The sequence below is a fragment of the Onychomys torridus genome, chromosome 2, assembly GCF_903995425.1.
Source record: "Onychomys torridus chromosome 2, mOncTor1.1, whole genome shotgun sequence".
Classification (NCBI taxonomy): domain Eukaryota; kingdom Metazoa; phylum Chordata; class Mammalia; order Rodentia; family Cricetidae; genus Onychomys; species Onychomys torridus.
Genome location: NC_050444.1, coordinates 154,609,712 through 154,623,685, shown reverse-complemented (window position 1 = coordinate 154,623,685; position 13,974 = coordinate 154,609,712). Strand labels below are relative to the sequence as shown.

The 13,974-nt window shown below is 56.7% G+C and overlaps 2 protein-coding genes across 16 annotated transcripts in view; one reads left to right on the top strand and one right to left on the bottom strand.

The window, feature by feature from the left end:
- The window catches only part of Crocc (ciliary rootlet coiled-coil, rootletin), a 46,694-nt gene extending 38,569 nt beyond the window's left edge, over window positions 1-8,125 (top strand). For 5 of the 10 annotated variants that reach the window (XM_036177607.1, XM_036177610.1, XM_036177608.1 and 2 more), the window contains 11 exons: window positions 2,204-2,373; window positions 2,476-2,596; window positions 2,867-3,030; window positions 4,219-4,434; window positions 4,784-5,008; window positions 5,402-5,551; window positions 5,782-5,982; window positions 6,084-6,215; window positions 6,765-6,941; window positions 7,602-7,684; window positions 7,919-8,125. In XM_036177607.1, the coding sequence (XP_036033500.1) occupies window positions 2,204-2,373; window positions 2,476-2,596; window positions 2,867-3,030; window positions 4,219-4,434; window positions 4,784-5,008; window positions 5,402-5,551; window positions 5,782-5,982; window positions 6,084-6,215; window positions 6,765-6,941; window positions 7,602-7,684; window positions 7,919-8,039 (1,760 nt within the window). In that variant the 3' untranslated portion in view covers window positions 8,040-8,125. Of the gene's footprint in view, window positions 1-2,203; window positions 2,374-2,475; window positions 2,597-2,866; window positions 3,031-4,218; window positions 4,435-4,783; window positions 5,009-5,401; window positions 5,552-5,781; window positions 5,983-6,083; window positions 6,216-6,764; window positions 6,942-7,601 lie in introns of all 10 variants that reach the window. The other 5 variants (XM_036177609.1, XM_036177605.1, XM_036177602.1 and 2 more) reach the window with 4 other exon arrangements.
- A 759-nt stretch (window positions 8,126-8,884) lies between these two features.
- Window positions 8,885-13,974, bottom strand: Mfap2 (microfibril associated protein 2). Of its 6 annotated transcripts, none has more exons than XM_036178769.1 (9): window positions 13,911-13,974; window positions 11,884-11,959; window positions 11,083-11,169; window positions 10,866-10,895; window positions 10,691-10,771; window positions 10,542-10,595; window positions 9,885-9,972; window positions 9,651-9,724; window positions 8,885-9,373 (listed from the first exon to the last, which is right to left on the bottom strand). In XM_036178769.1, exons 2-9 carry the CDS (start codon window positions 11,924-11,926, stop codon window positions 9,270-9,272), a joined length of 561 nt encoding a protein of 186 aa, XP_036034662.1. In that variant the 5' UTR covers window positions 11,927-11,959; window positions 13,911-13,974; the 3' UTR covers window positions 8,885-9,269. The 6 variants fall into 6 exon arrangements, with proteins under 6 accessions (XP_036034662.1, XP_036034661.1, XP_036034663.1 ...); XM_036178768.1 differs by having other exon boundaries at window positions 8,907-9,373; window positions 11,083-11,172; XM_036178765.1 differs by having other exon boundaries at window positions 9,310-9,724; window positions 11,083-11,172.

Below are 13,974 nucleotides of genomic sequence, written 5' to 3'. Positions count from 1 at the left end.
GCAGCTGCTGTGGGAAATAGCTTGATAGTTCCTCAAAAAGTTGAAAATAGAATTGTTAATGAGAGATGACCCAGCATTCTACTCGCTATACAGCTAAAAGAACTGAAAACAGGCCTATGGTAGGCACTCATATAACAACGCCAGTTGCAGAATTGTTCACAACAGCCAAATGGCAGTGACATCCCAAATATCCATCAACGTGAATAGATAGCAAAAATGTGGTGTATCTATCCTGTGGGGTAGCACTCAGCCGTTCAAAGGAATGGCACTCTTACACATGCCACAGGGCAGGTCAGCCCTGACACATTGCTGTTACTGAGTAAGGCAGTCCTGGGAAGACAAACATCTGTGAGTTCCAGCACAGACAAGTCCACAGACTCGGCAAGCAGATTCAAGGGTGCCTGGATCGAGGGAGGAGGCAGAGAGATCTGCTGCTTCAAAACTAAGTTTCTGTCTGGTCATCTTAGTTAGCCAGGACTGCTCTATGAAGGAACTGTAACCGGCCCTTCAGTAGCCATGGGAGAATGCAGACTCTCTGTCTCCCCACATCTAAGAGTGTCTGTGGCTCCCTTGTGAGATTCAGTGTTTGTGTAAGCTGCACACATCTACCTGGATTACTGTCTGTCTCTGCAGCACTGTGCCAGCTAATGCACATACAAACCGTGGGAGCCATTCTCCTTGGAGAATATTGACGGGGAAAGTTTGCATGCACTCAGTACAGGTTCCTTCAGTGTTCACATTGTTTTCACTCAGTTTTTAGACAGGGTCTCACTTTAGGCTATCCTGGAACTCATTGTGTCGCCTAAGCTGGCCTTGTATTCAGGGGAATCCTCCTGTCTCAGCTTCCCAAATGCTAGGCGTACAGGCATGTGCCACCACGCCTGGCAGTTTTGCAATATTTCATGTGTATTTGATACATTTGGTAGATTCCTTAGGGACAGTGGGCCAGTTCACATACTTGGCAGCTTACCAAGCAGAAATATGTGTTTGACTGTCTCAAAGGCTAGAAATGGGAGGGCCACAGCCCTCTGAAGGTACCGAGAGGGGTGTGTACATGGCAGCACAAGTCTAGTGGTCACATGGCATCTGGACCTCCCCTTTTAATAAGGATAGCAATAGTGGGTGGGGTTGGGATCCACCATTCCAGTGTGACCCTGTCTGCAGCCACTTGTTTCCAGGTCAAGTCATGTTCAACATGGGGAATTTGGGGAGATAGAGGACTGATGAAAAAGATTTGAGATGACCAGTGTTCAATAGCATGACTGTAATTCACGCCCCCAGATTGTGTCCTGAAAAATGGCTAAAGTAGGTGGGAACTAGTTAAGCTCAGTTGGTACAGCGCTTGCCTGTATGTTCAGAGGCCTGGGTTTGATCCTCAGCACTCCATAAAATTGGACATGGTAGTGCATACCTACAATCCTTGCACTCAGGAGACTGAGGCAGGAAGATTGTGAGTCAGGTCCAGCTTGTGCTACATAGTGAGCCCCACCCTTGTCTAAAAAAAGGAGGGGTTTGTGGATCTCAGTGGCGGGATGCTTACCTAGCATGCCCGAGGCCCTGGGCTCATCCACAGTACCTCCAGAGCAGAAAGTAAACAGAGTAAAGTGGCATGTTTCAAATAATGCATGCTTAGTCAAAAACAACCAAAGCAAAACATAAATGCAAAGGAGGCAGAGCCTGACGCCGGGGACCAGAGAGCATCACAGAGGTATAGGAAAGCAGGGAGGGAAAGGTGTTGCAGAGGGCCTGAATTCAGTTTCCACACTCACATGGCAGCTCACAACTGTCCTTAACTCCAGTTCCAGAGGTCTAACGCCTTCTTCCGGCTCCATGAGCACAGACACACTTGTGGTGCACACACGTACATGCAGGCAAAACATCCATATACATAAAATACAAATAAGTCAGGTGTGGTGACACATGCCTTTAATCCAAGCAGTGGGGAGGCAGATCTCTGTGAGTTTGAGGTCAGCTTGGTTTACATAGTGAATTCTAGGATAGCCAGAACTATATAATAGAGAGAACTACTTTATTTAAAAAATAAAGAAGTTGGGCTTGATTGAGGAACGTGAGTAGATCTGGCAAAGGGTTTTAGGCAGGAAGATAACCTGGCTTACTTTGTATGTTAATGTAGGAGGTACCTTGAGAGCCTACCTCCACCACCCAGTGGCTGCCATGTCCCTAACTATACCTTCCCTTCCAGGAAGTGGGGATGGTCTTAGCAGCCCCAGTCCTTTGGAATATAGCCCTCGGTCCCAGCCACCATCTCCAGGGCTCGTTGCCTCCCCAACACCTCCAGATTTGGATCCAGAGGCGGTGCGTGATGCCCTCCGAGACTTTCTTCAAGAGCTACGGAGTACTCAGCGGGAACGGGTGAGGCTGGTGGAGATGGCTGGGAGGGGACCCCAGGGCCTAGGAGAAAGGAGTTATGGTGGTCAGAGCAGGGATCTCCCCTTTCCTCTGTTGGGGCTACAGGATGAACTTAAGGTCCAGACCAGCACCCTCAGTCAGCAGCTGGCTGAGATGGAAGCGGAGAGAGACCGTGCAACCTCAAGGGCCAGGCAGCTGCAGAAGGCGGTAGCTGAGAGCGAAGAAGGTGAGGCCCCCTGCCCTTTATGCCCTCAGCAGCTGAGGTGGGAGGCTAGCGAGTTGGTGTCAGTGGCTCTTATGTCCAGTTTTGGCCTACCTGACTCAGGACTGGTTCCCCCAGGAGAGACCTTCCCTGGGCAGCCCAAGGGGCCCATACCTACAGACCCTCTTTGGTCCAGGCAGGGCTTGGAGAGGGTGGGATACAGGTCGGACCTTCATGGCCTGGTTCTGGGGCTGGGTTTGGCATGAGACTGATAGGCCTGGGTGGCGGCCACAGCCTGGCGCAGTGCAGACAGGCGTCTGAGTGGGGCCCAGGCAGAGCTGGCACTGCAGGAAGAGAATGTGCGACGTAGCAAGCGGGAGTGCAGAGCCACACTGGACCAGATGGCAGTGCTGGAGAGGAGCCTACAGGCCACCGCGAGCGAGCTCCGAGCCAGCCAGGTGGGCAGGCAGGAGGGGAGGGCCATGGGAGCAGGCCCCAGGGTTCTCTGTAGTCCTCTGCCCAAGTCACAGCCTGTAGGGATGGCCTGTGGCTCTTTCCATTGAGGCAATTGTAGTCCACTGTTGAGTGTCATATGCTTCAGGAAGGGCTTGGACCTGAGTCAGACAGAGGGGTTCAGGTTTGGTCTGGAACAGCCTGCTGTCCAACTGTTACCCTTCGGGTTGGGTCACTGTAATTGCTACACAGAGGCAGTACCCCTAAGCTTTTGGCTGGGGCCTCAATCTCTGAATATCTGTGTGAATGGCAGTGCAGTGTTTGATGTGTTGGTTTCTATGTGTCTGTGTGTCTGGGGCAGGAAGCCCAGGCCTTGAGTGATGACAGTCCAGCCTCTTAGCTGAAGCCCCCTGCCCTCTCTCCAGCTGCTCCCGCCCCCTCTGGCTGGGACCACGCTGGCGCTGGATTGTTGTGTCTACAGCTTCAGCTCTGGCTTTGGGCCCAGCAGCCCCTGGGGCCTGGGAGGAGGCCAGGAACAAAGCTGGATGGGAGCCAGAGTGGAGGCCCCCTCTTCCCCACAGGCCAGACAGGGCAGGGAGGAGTTTGAAGAAGCATGAAGCAGAGAGGCTTTAGTGACACCCAGGACCCACTGACTCTGGGGTGCCTGTGTGGATCGAATGAGCCCAAGTTCTTCCTGCCCTGTGTCCGCTCTGCAAACCCCTTCATTGTCTGAGTCCTGAGCAGGGGAGGGAGTTCAGCCGTCAGAACTATGAGCGATGCCCTGATCCTCAGCAGCAGCTGCCAGGTTCAGCTCGGGTTTCATTGGTGCTTCCAGCCAGTTCTGGAAAGCCCTTTTGCAGAGCACGGAAGGGTCCAGTGTCTACATTCTGCAGCCCCCTCCCCAGGGATCTGATGAGTCCCCAGGTAATGGCACCTCTGGACCAGTCCTTCCGATACAGACATGAAACAGCCAGCATTGGGAAAGTGCGTCCTAGCTCACATAACATGTTAGACTCAGCTCTGGGATCCTCATATCTGCTCAGTCTGTGACATATGGGGATACTGAGGCCCCGGCAGTCACAGGCTGGTCCTGTGTCACACAGTCCTTGAGAATGACCCTACTTTGTATCAGTGGTGCAGGGGAGTGTGGGGAGGGGTGGGCAGGCATTGGGGCTGATCCTTGCTACCCACAGGAGAAAGTCAGCAAGATGAAGGCCACTGAGGTGAAGCTAGAGAGTGACAAGCGACGCCTGAAGGAGGTGCTGGATGCCTCTGAGAGTCGCTCCATCAAGCTTGAGCTGCAGCGGTGTGCTCTTGAAGGGGAGCTGCAGCGCAGCCGCCTGGGTCTGGGGGACCGTGAGGCCCACGCTCAGGCCCTCCAGGATCGGGTTGACTCCCTGCAGAGACAGGTGGGCCCCTCTCCCTCCCGGTCACACCTGTATGCCCCGTGCCAGGCTCTGTCCAGGCACTGTGCAGCTGCCGATTCTGAGGCAAGTCTTCACCATCAGGTGTCCAAGGTGGACAGGTGGAGGCTAAGAGTGGCGATGTCCTTGCCTGTCACCTGGCTAGGTTGACAGGGCTCTGGACAGGGTGGTTAACTCACAGTGGGGTGAGGCCAGACTACAGTAGGCTCAGGCAGTAAGAGAACAAGCCAACAGGGATGTGGATGAGGGCCAGAGGTGAGAGGAGCAGGGGTTAGCACCCCTGGTGGAGATCCCAATGTGGGGAGCCCGTGACCGTCCTCTGCCTTCCTGCCAGGTGGCAGACAGTGAGGTGAAGGCAGGGACCTTGCAGCTAACAGTGGAACGGCTGAATGGGGCACTGGCCAAGGTGGAAGAGAGTGAGGGGAGCCTGCGGAGCAAGGTGCAGAGCCTGACAGATGCCCTGGCCCAGAGCAGTGCCAGCCTCACCAGCACCCAGGACAAGAATCTGCACCTGCAGAAGACCTTGAGTACCTGTGAACATGACCGCCAAGTGCTCCAGGTCTGGGGGAAGGGCTCCAGGGTCTGTGGTCTATCTCTCTTCTTTCAGGAAAGAGCTGAGTGAGAGAGTTAGCCAATAAGAGCAGGTGTGGAGGAGCTGATAGCCAGTGGGGCTGTCAGTCAGGGATTCTGGGGAGCCAGTGAGAACAGGCCTTGAGGCAGGAGTGGGTCAACAGAACTAGCCAATCACGACGCTGAGAAGGGGATGCTCGCTGCCCGGTGAGAGAAGAAACTTGCTAGTTTGGGACCTAGGTGCAGTTTGGGATAGGAGTGACTGTCACGGTCAGCACAGGTCAGTGGACAGGACTGGCCGCAGGCTGGACCAGTTAGGTGTTTCACCCAAAGGGAAGCCGTTTGCTCAGGCTGGCAGTCTGGCTTGGCCTCTGTCTCCCAGGAACGGCTGGATGCAGCCAGACAGGCCTTGTCTGAAGCACGGCGGCAAAGCAGCTCCCTGGGTGAGCAGGTGCAGACTTTGCAGGGCGAGCTCGCCAACCTGGAGCTGCAGCGGGGTGATGCTGAAGGCCAGCTGCAACGGCTGCAGCAGGTGAGGCCTGGAGGGCCTTGACATGGGGTGGGGGCCATCTCAATTCACTCCAAACCTTGACCTACCACACCCCATTATACCCCAGAGAGAACCATCGGCCTCAGTGGTTTCCTCATGGTTGTGGCTGCTTACTGCATGAGTAGGCACAGTGGGCCAGCACCTTTGTCCCCAAGTTTCAGATGGGCATCCTGAGGTGCAGTGGTAAGAGGAACTGCTGGCTTGTCCTGCAGATGCTGAGACAGCGGCAGGAAGGCGAGGCCGCAGCTCTGCGCTCTGTCCAGAAACTACAGGAAGAGCGGCGGCTGTTGCAGGAGCGCCTGGGCAGTCTGCAGCGAGCCCTGGCCCAGCTGGAAGCTGAGAAACGGGAGGTGGAACGGTCAGCGCTGCGGCTTGACAAGGACCGTGTGGCACTCAGGAAGACGCTGGATAAGGTGACCTGCTTGTGGAGGGCCTCCCTTGGTTTCCTGCATCTCTTCAGTGTACTGCTCCTGCTGATGTCAGATTATCCTCCATCACCTCCATATCTACCCAGGTGGAGCGGGAGAAGCTTCGAAGCCATGAGGACACACTTAGGTTGAATGCAGAGAAGGGCCGCCTGGACCGCACACTCACAGGGGCAGAACTGGACCTGGCTGAGGCCCAACAGCAGATCCAGCAGTTAGAGGTCAGCTCTGCCCTTCCCCTGGCCTGGTCCCCAATGCCATTCCCATACTGAGCCCACGAAGTCCTGGGGGTGCCTATGGCTGAGCCAGCACAGGAGCCCAGAGCCTTTGGGAGGGTGTCCTCATTGGACTGTAGAGCGGGGCTCTCCCCGTGGTGGAGAGAAACACTGAGGCTCATTGGTATTCAAGCCTGTGATTCCTGTGTGCTGTGGATCTATGGAAGTCTGAGTGTCTATGGGAGCTTGCTCACGGGCACAGCATGAACCTCATGTGGCCCGAGTCCACATAAATGTTTTCACACGTGCAGATGTTAGGTTACTGTGCCTTTGTGCCCATGTGTGCTTCTGTACAAACATGCTCACTTTTGTTCCTGTGAGTATGTAGGTCAGCACTGTTGGGTATTTTTGTGTGTGCATGCCTGTCTGAGTGGGCTTCTCTTGGGACCCTGACCCAGGATTGGAATACACTGTCAGGGCCAGTGAGATAAGGGATAAGCCCATGCACTGTGTGCACATTGGGTTAGAACCCTGATTGGCAGCCCCCGTCTGTAGGCACAGGTGGTAGCCCTGGAGCAGAACCACAATCCTGTCCAGCAGGAGGCAGATGAGCAGCAACTGGAGCTACAACAGGAGGTTGAGCGCCTGCGCAGTGCCCAGGTGCAGACAGAGCGCACACTGGAGGCACGGGAGCGGGCCCACCGCCAGCGAGTGTCAGGACTGGAGGAACAGGTAGGTAGAAGGGCCTCCCCTGGGAGAAGATGGAGCTGGGATGGAAGTGTGAGGCTGGAGGAGAGGACTGGTTATGACCTCTCTAAACTGGAATAGGGTCAAGTAGATCAATGGGGGTACCAGCCATGGGTGGGGTGATACTGCCTGGCCTTGGTGTCTCTGGGCCTAGGGCTCACTCTCTGCCTCAAGCCATCAGACCCTCCCCCTACATGGAACAGTTCCCTTAGCAGCTCCAGCCATAGGCTCTCCCAGCAACCTGGGATCCCAGTGAAGGGGCTCTTTCCCCGGAGTACTAGTAAGAGCCCAACAAGGGGCTCTTCCTGGTCAGTGAGGTCACTTATGTCCCTTCTGGCTGTCCTAGAGCAGAGCTTAGCTGCTTAGAGAGGCCCAGCCTGGTCACACACACACTCCTGCTAGAGTCAGGCCCAGCCAAGTCTTCTGGGCCTCTCTCTGGCCCTCCTTGGGCTCAGACAGTGCCAGGGCAGGGCTGGGAAGCAGAGCTGTTTCACATGGCTGAGCCTCTGAAGGAATGAGGATACTAAGCATACAGACACCTGCCACAAGGGGCAAAGTGAGAAGTGAGGTTCTCCCACCCCCTCAGCAGCTCCCGTTCTCTGAAGGCAGCTGTGGCCTGGGCTGCTGGGCCCTTCTCTTCTCCAGGTGTCCATGCTGAAGGCACAGCTGCAGAAGGAGCTCCACAGGAGCTCAGCACCCGTCTCCCCACCCTCCAGCACCCCAGAGCAGTGAGTCCCTCTGGCCAGCATCCTGAGCACAGTCACCTGGGCTGGAGAGGGGCCTTAGTAACAGACTGCCCAGGGCCTGGGCATCAGTGTGGTGGGAGGGAGCTGGGGTGACAGATGAGGGTGGTACTGTGGCTGTGGTCACATCCACGTGGCTTCTCAAAGTGGCTGCATCACCTGTAACGCTCCAGGCCCCTCTTCTAGAAGATCCTCTGACAGCCAAGACTCTTCTTCCAGGCTGAGCCAGCCAGAGGTCAGGGAGAGCGCCCGTCTCCACCAACAACAGAGCAGAGCTTCCCCAGGAAGGAATGCCAGGGAGCCCTCCCTGGGCTCCCCGTGTCAGGAAGCTCCTTGGTGAGCTCAGAGCCCTTGTATTTTTGTACTGTTTTTATGCTGTTAACTGTGAAGAACTGTTGATTTTTGTAACATGACCTGTTTTCTAGACTCGTCTGTAGACACTTTCTTCCTCTACCTGGGGGTTACTGGGGAGAGCCGGGGCACAGGCTTGTTAGCTGGGCTCCGCCACCTCACAGGGCACGGTGGACCTTCCTCTCCATCTAGCTGCCAGCAGATGGTGCTGTGCCCACCACACAAACTCAGGCCCCTCTCTGGATAGTGCCAGGGCAGGTCAGGAGAGGGATGGTGTTGCCTTGGCTCTGTTGAGTGATGCTGGCTGACGCTTCCTGTGGCAGAGTGTGTGCGTGCTCTTGTGTGAAGTGGGAACATACGTCATGGTGTGACAGTGAGGCTCACAGAGCGCTCAGCATCTCCAAGACAGCTCTCCACATTCCCTCTCTCAAGGTCCCACAGCCAGGCCTGCTCTTGGCACCCTCTGCTGTGGGCCTCTGGGTGGTCACTTAGCGCTATCATTTGAGGACAGTGATGTTACCTGCTGTGTAGACCTGTCAGGAGAACTAACCAGGACAGCATGGGGAGCAGTGCACAGCTCTCCATGCTGCTCCCTCAGAAGAACCAAAATGACCTGTCTGTGTCTGCATGCACACGAAGAGTTGCATCTTGGGAGGGAGTGTCAGGGTCCCTTCCTCTGAGTGGGTCGCAGCTGAAGTTAGGGCTGGAGTAGGTAGAGGAGGGGATACAGAAATAGGGCCATCTGACACTCCTAAGGAGCTGAGTAGCCTTGGTTGGGAACCAGCAATATTGGTGGCACTTAAGTTATCCCCAGCCCCAAAAGTGACTCTGGGTCTTTTGTAAAAAGTTTATTATTTTGTATAAAACAAAGGTGGTCCATACCTGGGGGCATAGGAAATCCAAGTAGACCAGCTGGGTGAGGGGCACAGCCTACCTGAGGAGACTGAAGAGGGAGGAATGCCCCCAAGGCACTGAGAAGGCACACTGAGAGCCCCAGACCCCAGAAGGAGGCCTTGGATGAACCCCATCTAGGGGGTGGAGACTAGATGGCCACAGGCTGGGGAGGGGTCCAAGGCAGCTATGACCACACTTCCCAGGGCAGCGGCCCTCGGATGTCCAGGATGAAAGGGAGGGCAGGATGGGAGAAAGCACCAGGTCAGGTGGGGCCTGAGGTGGATCCGAGCTGGGTCTGGGGCTCGGATCCCACACCAGCTCCACCCTAGCAGCCCCCACAGCTCCTGGCACAGGAGGCAGCCACAGATTGGCACAGGCCACTGACAGCCATCACGCCACACTTGGAGAACTTGTCCAGGCATAGGTCAGCTGTTGGAGGGAGGGAAGTCAGGTGGGAACCCGCCAGCCCATACTAGTGAGGGTGGAGGGAGGGGAGTCAGGTGGGAACCCGCCAGCCCATACTAGTGAGGATGGATGGAGAGGAGTCAGGTGGGACCCCACCAGCCCATACTAGTGTGGATGGAGGGAGGGGCTTGCGGCATCCTACAAGTGGGCCTGGACACATATCCCACGCTAACCCTTGCAGGTGGGACATGGCCAGGTCGGGGGTGGATGCTGCCAGGACAAAGGATGGAAGTTTTCCTACCTCGGAGGAGTTCCTCATGGGCACAGACTGTGCGGACACATATTTCCTTGTTGACTACATACACCCGGCGAAGGCTAGGGGATGGGCCAAGGATGCTCTCAGCCACACCCTCACCTACTCCCATTGGGAGAGCCCAGGAGTCCAGGCCCAGGCCCACCCTCGTCAGTGCCTGTCCCAAACTCCCACCTTCCCTGGGGGAAGCTGCCCCTAGAGTCCCTCCCTCATAGCCCTCACCTGTAGAAGCAGACCTCGTTGAGACACTGTTTACAAGGCTTGTGGATAGAGTAGAGGCGGGTGCATGGGTACTGTTCCTCGCGGCAGTCTAGGGACAGGTGGGGTCAGACTGGAGGCTCAGAGCTCAAGTGGCAAGCTCACAAAGTCTGAGCCGCTAAGCACCCTCAGGCTCTGGCCAGGTACCCACCCAAACCCAGCACCCAGGTAGCACAGGACTGCCCAACTTTATACCACACACAAAATCCCAACCCCACCCCATTTGGAAACCTAAATTGGAACACAAATTCACAGCTACCCCACTTGGTCACCATGACAGCACGCTAGCGCTCACAAGCTGCTCTATGACCCACTATGTAGCCAACTCAACACACAGGCTGGGCTTCTCCAGGCCCCTCCTCTCAGGCTCTCAGCTAGGTAGGACTCAGCTGGACTTGCTGGCCCCTCTTCGCCTGGCCATGGCACCACCCAGTGCTGGCTCCTCCCTAGGCTCTGGCCAGATGCGAGTGGGGCTGCAGGGTGAGATATCCCACAGCTGCCCAGGCACATGTCTGTCAGCTCCCTCCCCTAGCCTCCCACCATTGCCAAACCCTGCAAACCCCACCGAAAGGCTCTGTCTGAAGCCATGCCTGCTTTCTCCAGCTTTCAGGAGGCTCTTACCAAGAGGCCCGGGCTCCGTAGGCTCAGTCTCCAGGTCCCCTGCAGCTGGTGGTTCTGGTGTGGGAAGACAGCCAAGGGTCACCTGTCTCGGCCTACCCAGACTCCCATCCTGGAGCACACAAGGAGCTGGGCCAAGGAGACAGCATTACCTGGGGTAGGAGCTGGGATCACTTCCTGTGGGACTTGTTGCTGAGACTGGAACTGTTCCTCAGGAGGTCGAGGGCTCCCTTCTGCGGCAGGGGGTGGGAGACAAGGCATGTGCTCACTTTCCTGACAGGTGCTCACCAGGTTGCTGGCCCCGCCCATCCTAGCCCAGACTTTTACCTTGGTAGTCATAGTAGTTGTCTACATTGTCTGAAAGTGAAAAGGAAACAGAATGGGTTGGGTCAGGCTAGCTCCAGGTCCCAGGAGAGTGGGGCAAAGAGGTCACAAATGAACCAGGGACCTGCCCCTGGGATCCCTACCGCCCCACTGAAATGGGTGCCTGGCTGAGCCATGAATATGGGCTGGGCAGCACTGGGGCAATGGAGGGCTGTCTTACCAATCTGGTCGCCATAGTGGTTGTATTGGACATGGTCCGGGAATGGGGGAAGAGGATCCAGGTCATATTGGCCCTGAGCCAGCAGGCCTGCTGAGGAGGAGAGGTCACGTGTGGGCACCCCACAGAGGAAGGACAGAGAGAAAGCAGGTGATATTCCTAAGCCAGGGACCTACAACCAGGCTCAGACTCCACAAAACCCAAACTGGGTCCTGAGTCAGCTTCCTGCCCCTGCCCTGGCCTAGGCCTTCTGCCCTGGGTGGCCTGCTGACTGCTCCAGGAATTCTCACGCTCCTGCCTTCCTAGAAGCCTTTCCAGAGGACTCTCCCCAGGCCTTCCCCCGGTCTCAACTAACATGTCAGCTCTGCTGGGGCTATCCCTGACCCACCTGCCCCGCTGTCATAGCACTCAATGCAATCTAAAATTTACCAGGTCTGCTTGTCCAGGATTTGCCTCTTCCCCAGCCTGGCCACATGTGTCTGCCTAATTCACAGCTGTATCTCCAGCACTTAGCTTACTGTAGATGTGGCCTAGACATGATCGGTGAGTGGATGAGTGACTCCTAGGTCTGGCAGGACCTTTGCAGTCCCCACTGATACCTCCTCATGCGATAAGTACCCCTCAAAGGCCAAGACTGCACAGAACGGCAGAGCCCTACATAGATCTAGCCCAGTGCCTGGACTCCCTGCCTTCAGGCTCCTCCCCTGTGTGGTTCAGGCCTGAAGCAGGGCTAGGAGCTGGGCAGCGGAGTTCTGGTCATGAGCTAAGTCACACACGGGAGCCCCCACCCCAGCAGCCGCTTACCAGGCAGAAACAGCAGGAAGAGGCAGGCGGCTCTCATGGCCATGGAGTGAGGAGGCTGTGGTGGCGCTGAGGACAGCTAGAGGGGAGGGAAGGAGAGCTAGCTGCGTGCCAGCCAGCTAGCCCAGGATGGCAGAACACATTTCTGTCCCTGAGCTCAGTCTGCAGGGGACAGACAGAGCCAGGCATCTGGAGGTGGGAAGGGACATCTGCAGTCCCTGGTTAGGCAAGGTTCCACGACTGACTTGGGTCTTTTAAAGACGGGTCTCGTGTAGCCCAGGTTAGCTTCAACTTACTATGCAGAGGAAGAAGTCCTTAACAAGCTGACAGACACTGCCTTGTCCTGCTCACTAAGGAGACATCTCACAGCCATTCACCCAATCCTGACTATACCCACCTCTGGCCCATCATCTCCCTCAGTTTCTGATGTGAATTCCAGTGACTTCAGGGACATCCTTAGGGTACCAGCCCTACCCAGCCAACACCACAGTCAGCCACTAGCTCAGCAGCATTTGCCAGGCTTGCCACCTGCTCCCAATTAGCCCCTGGGCCCTGAGCATGTTGCTCAGCAGGAAAACCACATGCATACAGGCCCCAGGAGCCCCCAGAGTGGCCAGGGCTGGGCAGGACTCCCAGCTCCAAGAAGACGTCTGCCAGCTCCAGGCCTCCCAAGACCTGGCTGTCTTCATTACAGACGCACACACGAGACTGAGGCCTGTTTGTCTGCGGCACAGGAAACACGGGGAGGGGACACGGGGAGGGGGAGGAAAGCTAAGAGGTGAGGGTGCCTCTGGCTCCCGGCATGCTAACTGCACGGTGAGGCGAAGTCGCTTGGCCCCGAGATTCAGAACCCTCGAAGTGACCCTGGATGACAAGAGTGTAGTCTTGGCGAGGGTACTGGTCCAGGGCTTGCACAAAGTTCCTAATACCCAGGAACTCCAGGGTGAGTCCAGGATTCATTGCTGGCCACAGAGTCAGCTGGCTGTTCCCTGTCTTAGTCAGTGGACGGTGACTTCTAGATGCTGCCCACAGGCTCGTCTATCCAAAAGCTCCCTACCCCACCATGGGAATTTCCTCTACATAGCTTGAACCCCAACTCTGACCCTCTGGGGAGAGAGCAAGGGAAAGGCAGAAGCAGGGTATCTAACCTCAGTTTCCCCAACTGTGAGGTTTCTTGATACCTTGCCCATCTTGACATCTCACTCAAGCATCCCCTGGTGGGGGCCAGAGGCCCTTGCTAGTTTACATCCATAGGGACCACTACTCTAGGCTCCTCACAATCCCACTCTTAAGTTCTGGGCAGCCTTGTGGCAGGGGGCCACCAGCTCGATAGAGTGATGACTGCCCCGAGTCCCTGTGCATTAGGAGGCATGGAGTGGCTGCCAATGTGTATCAGAGCCTTCCACACTCACACCCAGGCCCAGGCTTACGGCAGGGAACGGGACTCATTGGCTAGCCCCAGCAAGAAGGAGAGAATAGTGATTGTTCCCAGGGGACCCAGGCAAGCTCTTCAAAACTTGAGTTTGGGAGTTGTTAGCGAGGCCAGGAGCTGTCCGGATGGCTGATCCACCCCCACCTCTGGCCCTTTCCACAACTTCAGCCTCCCCCAACCCCTCGGCAACTCCGTGGTTCTGGGGGGCGAGGACTGGGAGCCCCCTCGCTGGCTCGGACCCGAAGGGGGCCCCACCAGATGCTGCAGCACCGCTGTACAGCTGGGAACAATCAGCCGGCGGAAACTCGCTGGCTCTCCACCTCGGTCTCTCTTTGTCTCTGTGTCCGACCCCTGCCCCGCCCTCTACATCCCAAACGCTGGGGGACAGCAGCCCTGTCCCCCAGCACCCCCATCTCGATGACCCCTAAGTTCCAGCTCCCTGCTTATCCTATCTTGCGTCCCACCACTTGCCAGGCGCCCCCTTAGCATCCGCTCCATACCCCAGGGCCAGGGTCTCCGCAATCCCCCACCACCACCCGGAACGAAGTGTGGAGCATGGTGCTCCCGACGCCCCTGGGCGCGCCCAGCCCGCGCCTACCTGTCGGGGCCCCTGTGCCGTGCTCTAGTGCAGCTGAGAGTGCCCGCCGCAGCCAGAGCCCCCC

Bases quoted from the DNA above. Each gene is read 5' to 3' on its own strand.
- Mfap2 (XM_036178765.1), bottom strand. From the start codon at position 11,926: ATGGCCATGAGAGCCGCCTGCCTCTTCCTGCTGTTTCTGCCTG. The intron at 10,596-10,690 runs GTAATGCTGTCT...TTCCCACACCAG, and splicing joins GATCCCAGCTCCTACCCCAG to AACCACCAGCTGCAGGGGAC. The intron at 9,725-9,884 runs GTGAGGGCTATG...CCCATCCCCTAG, and splicing joins AACGAGGTCTGCTTCTACAG to CCTTCGCCGGGTGTATGTAG.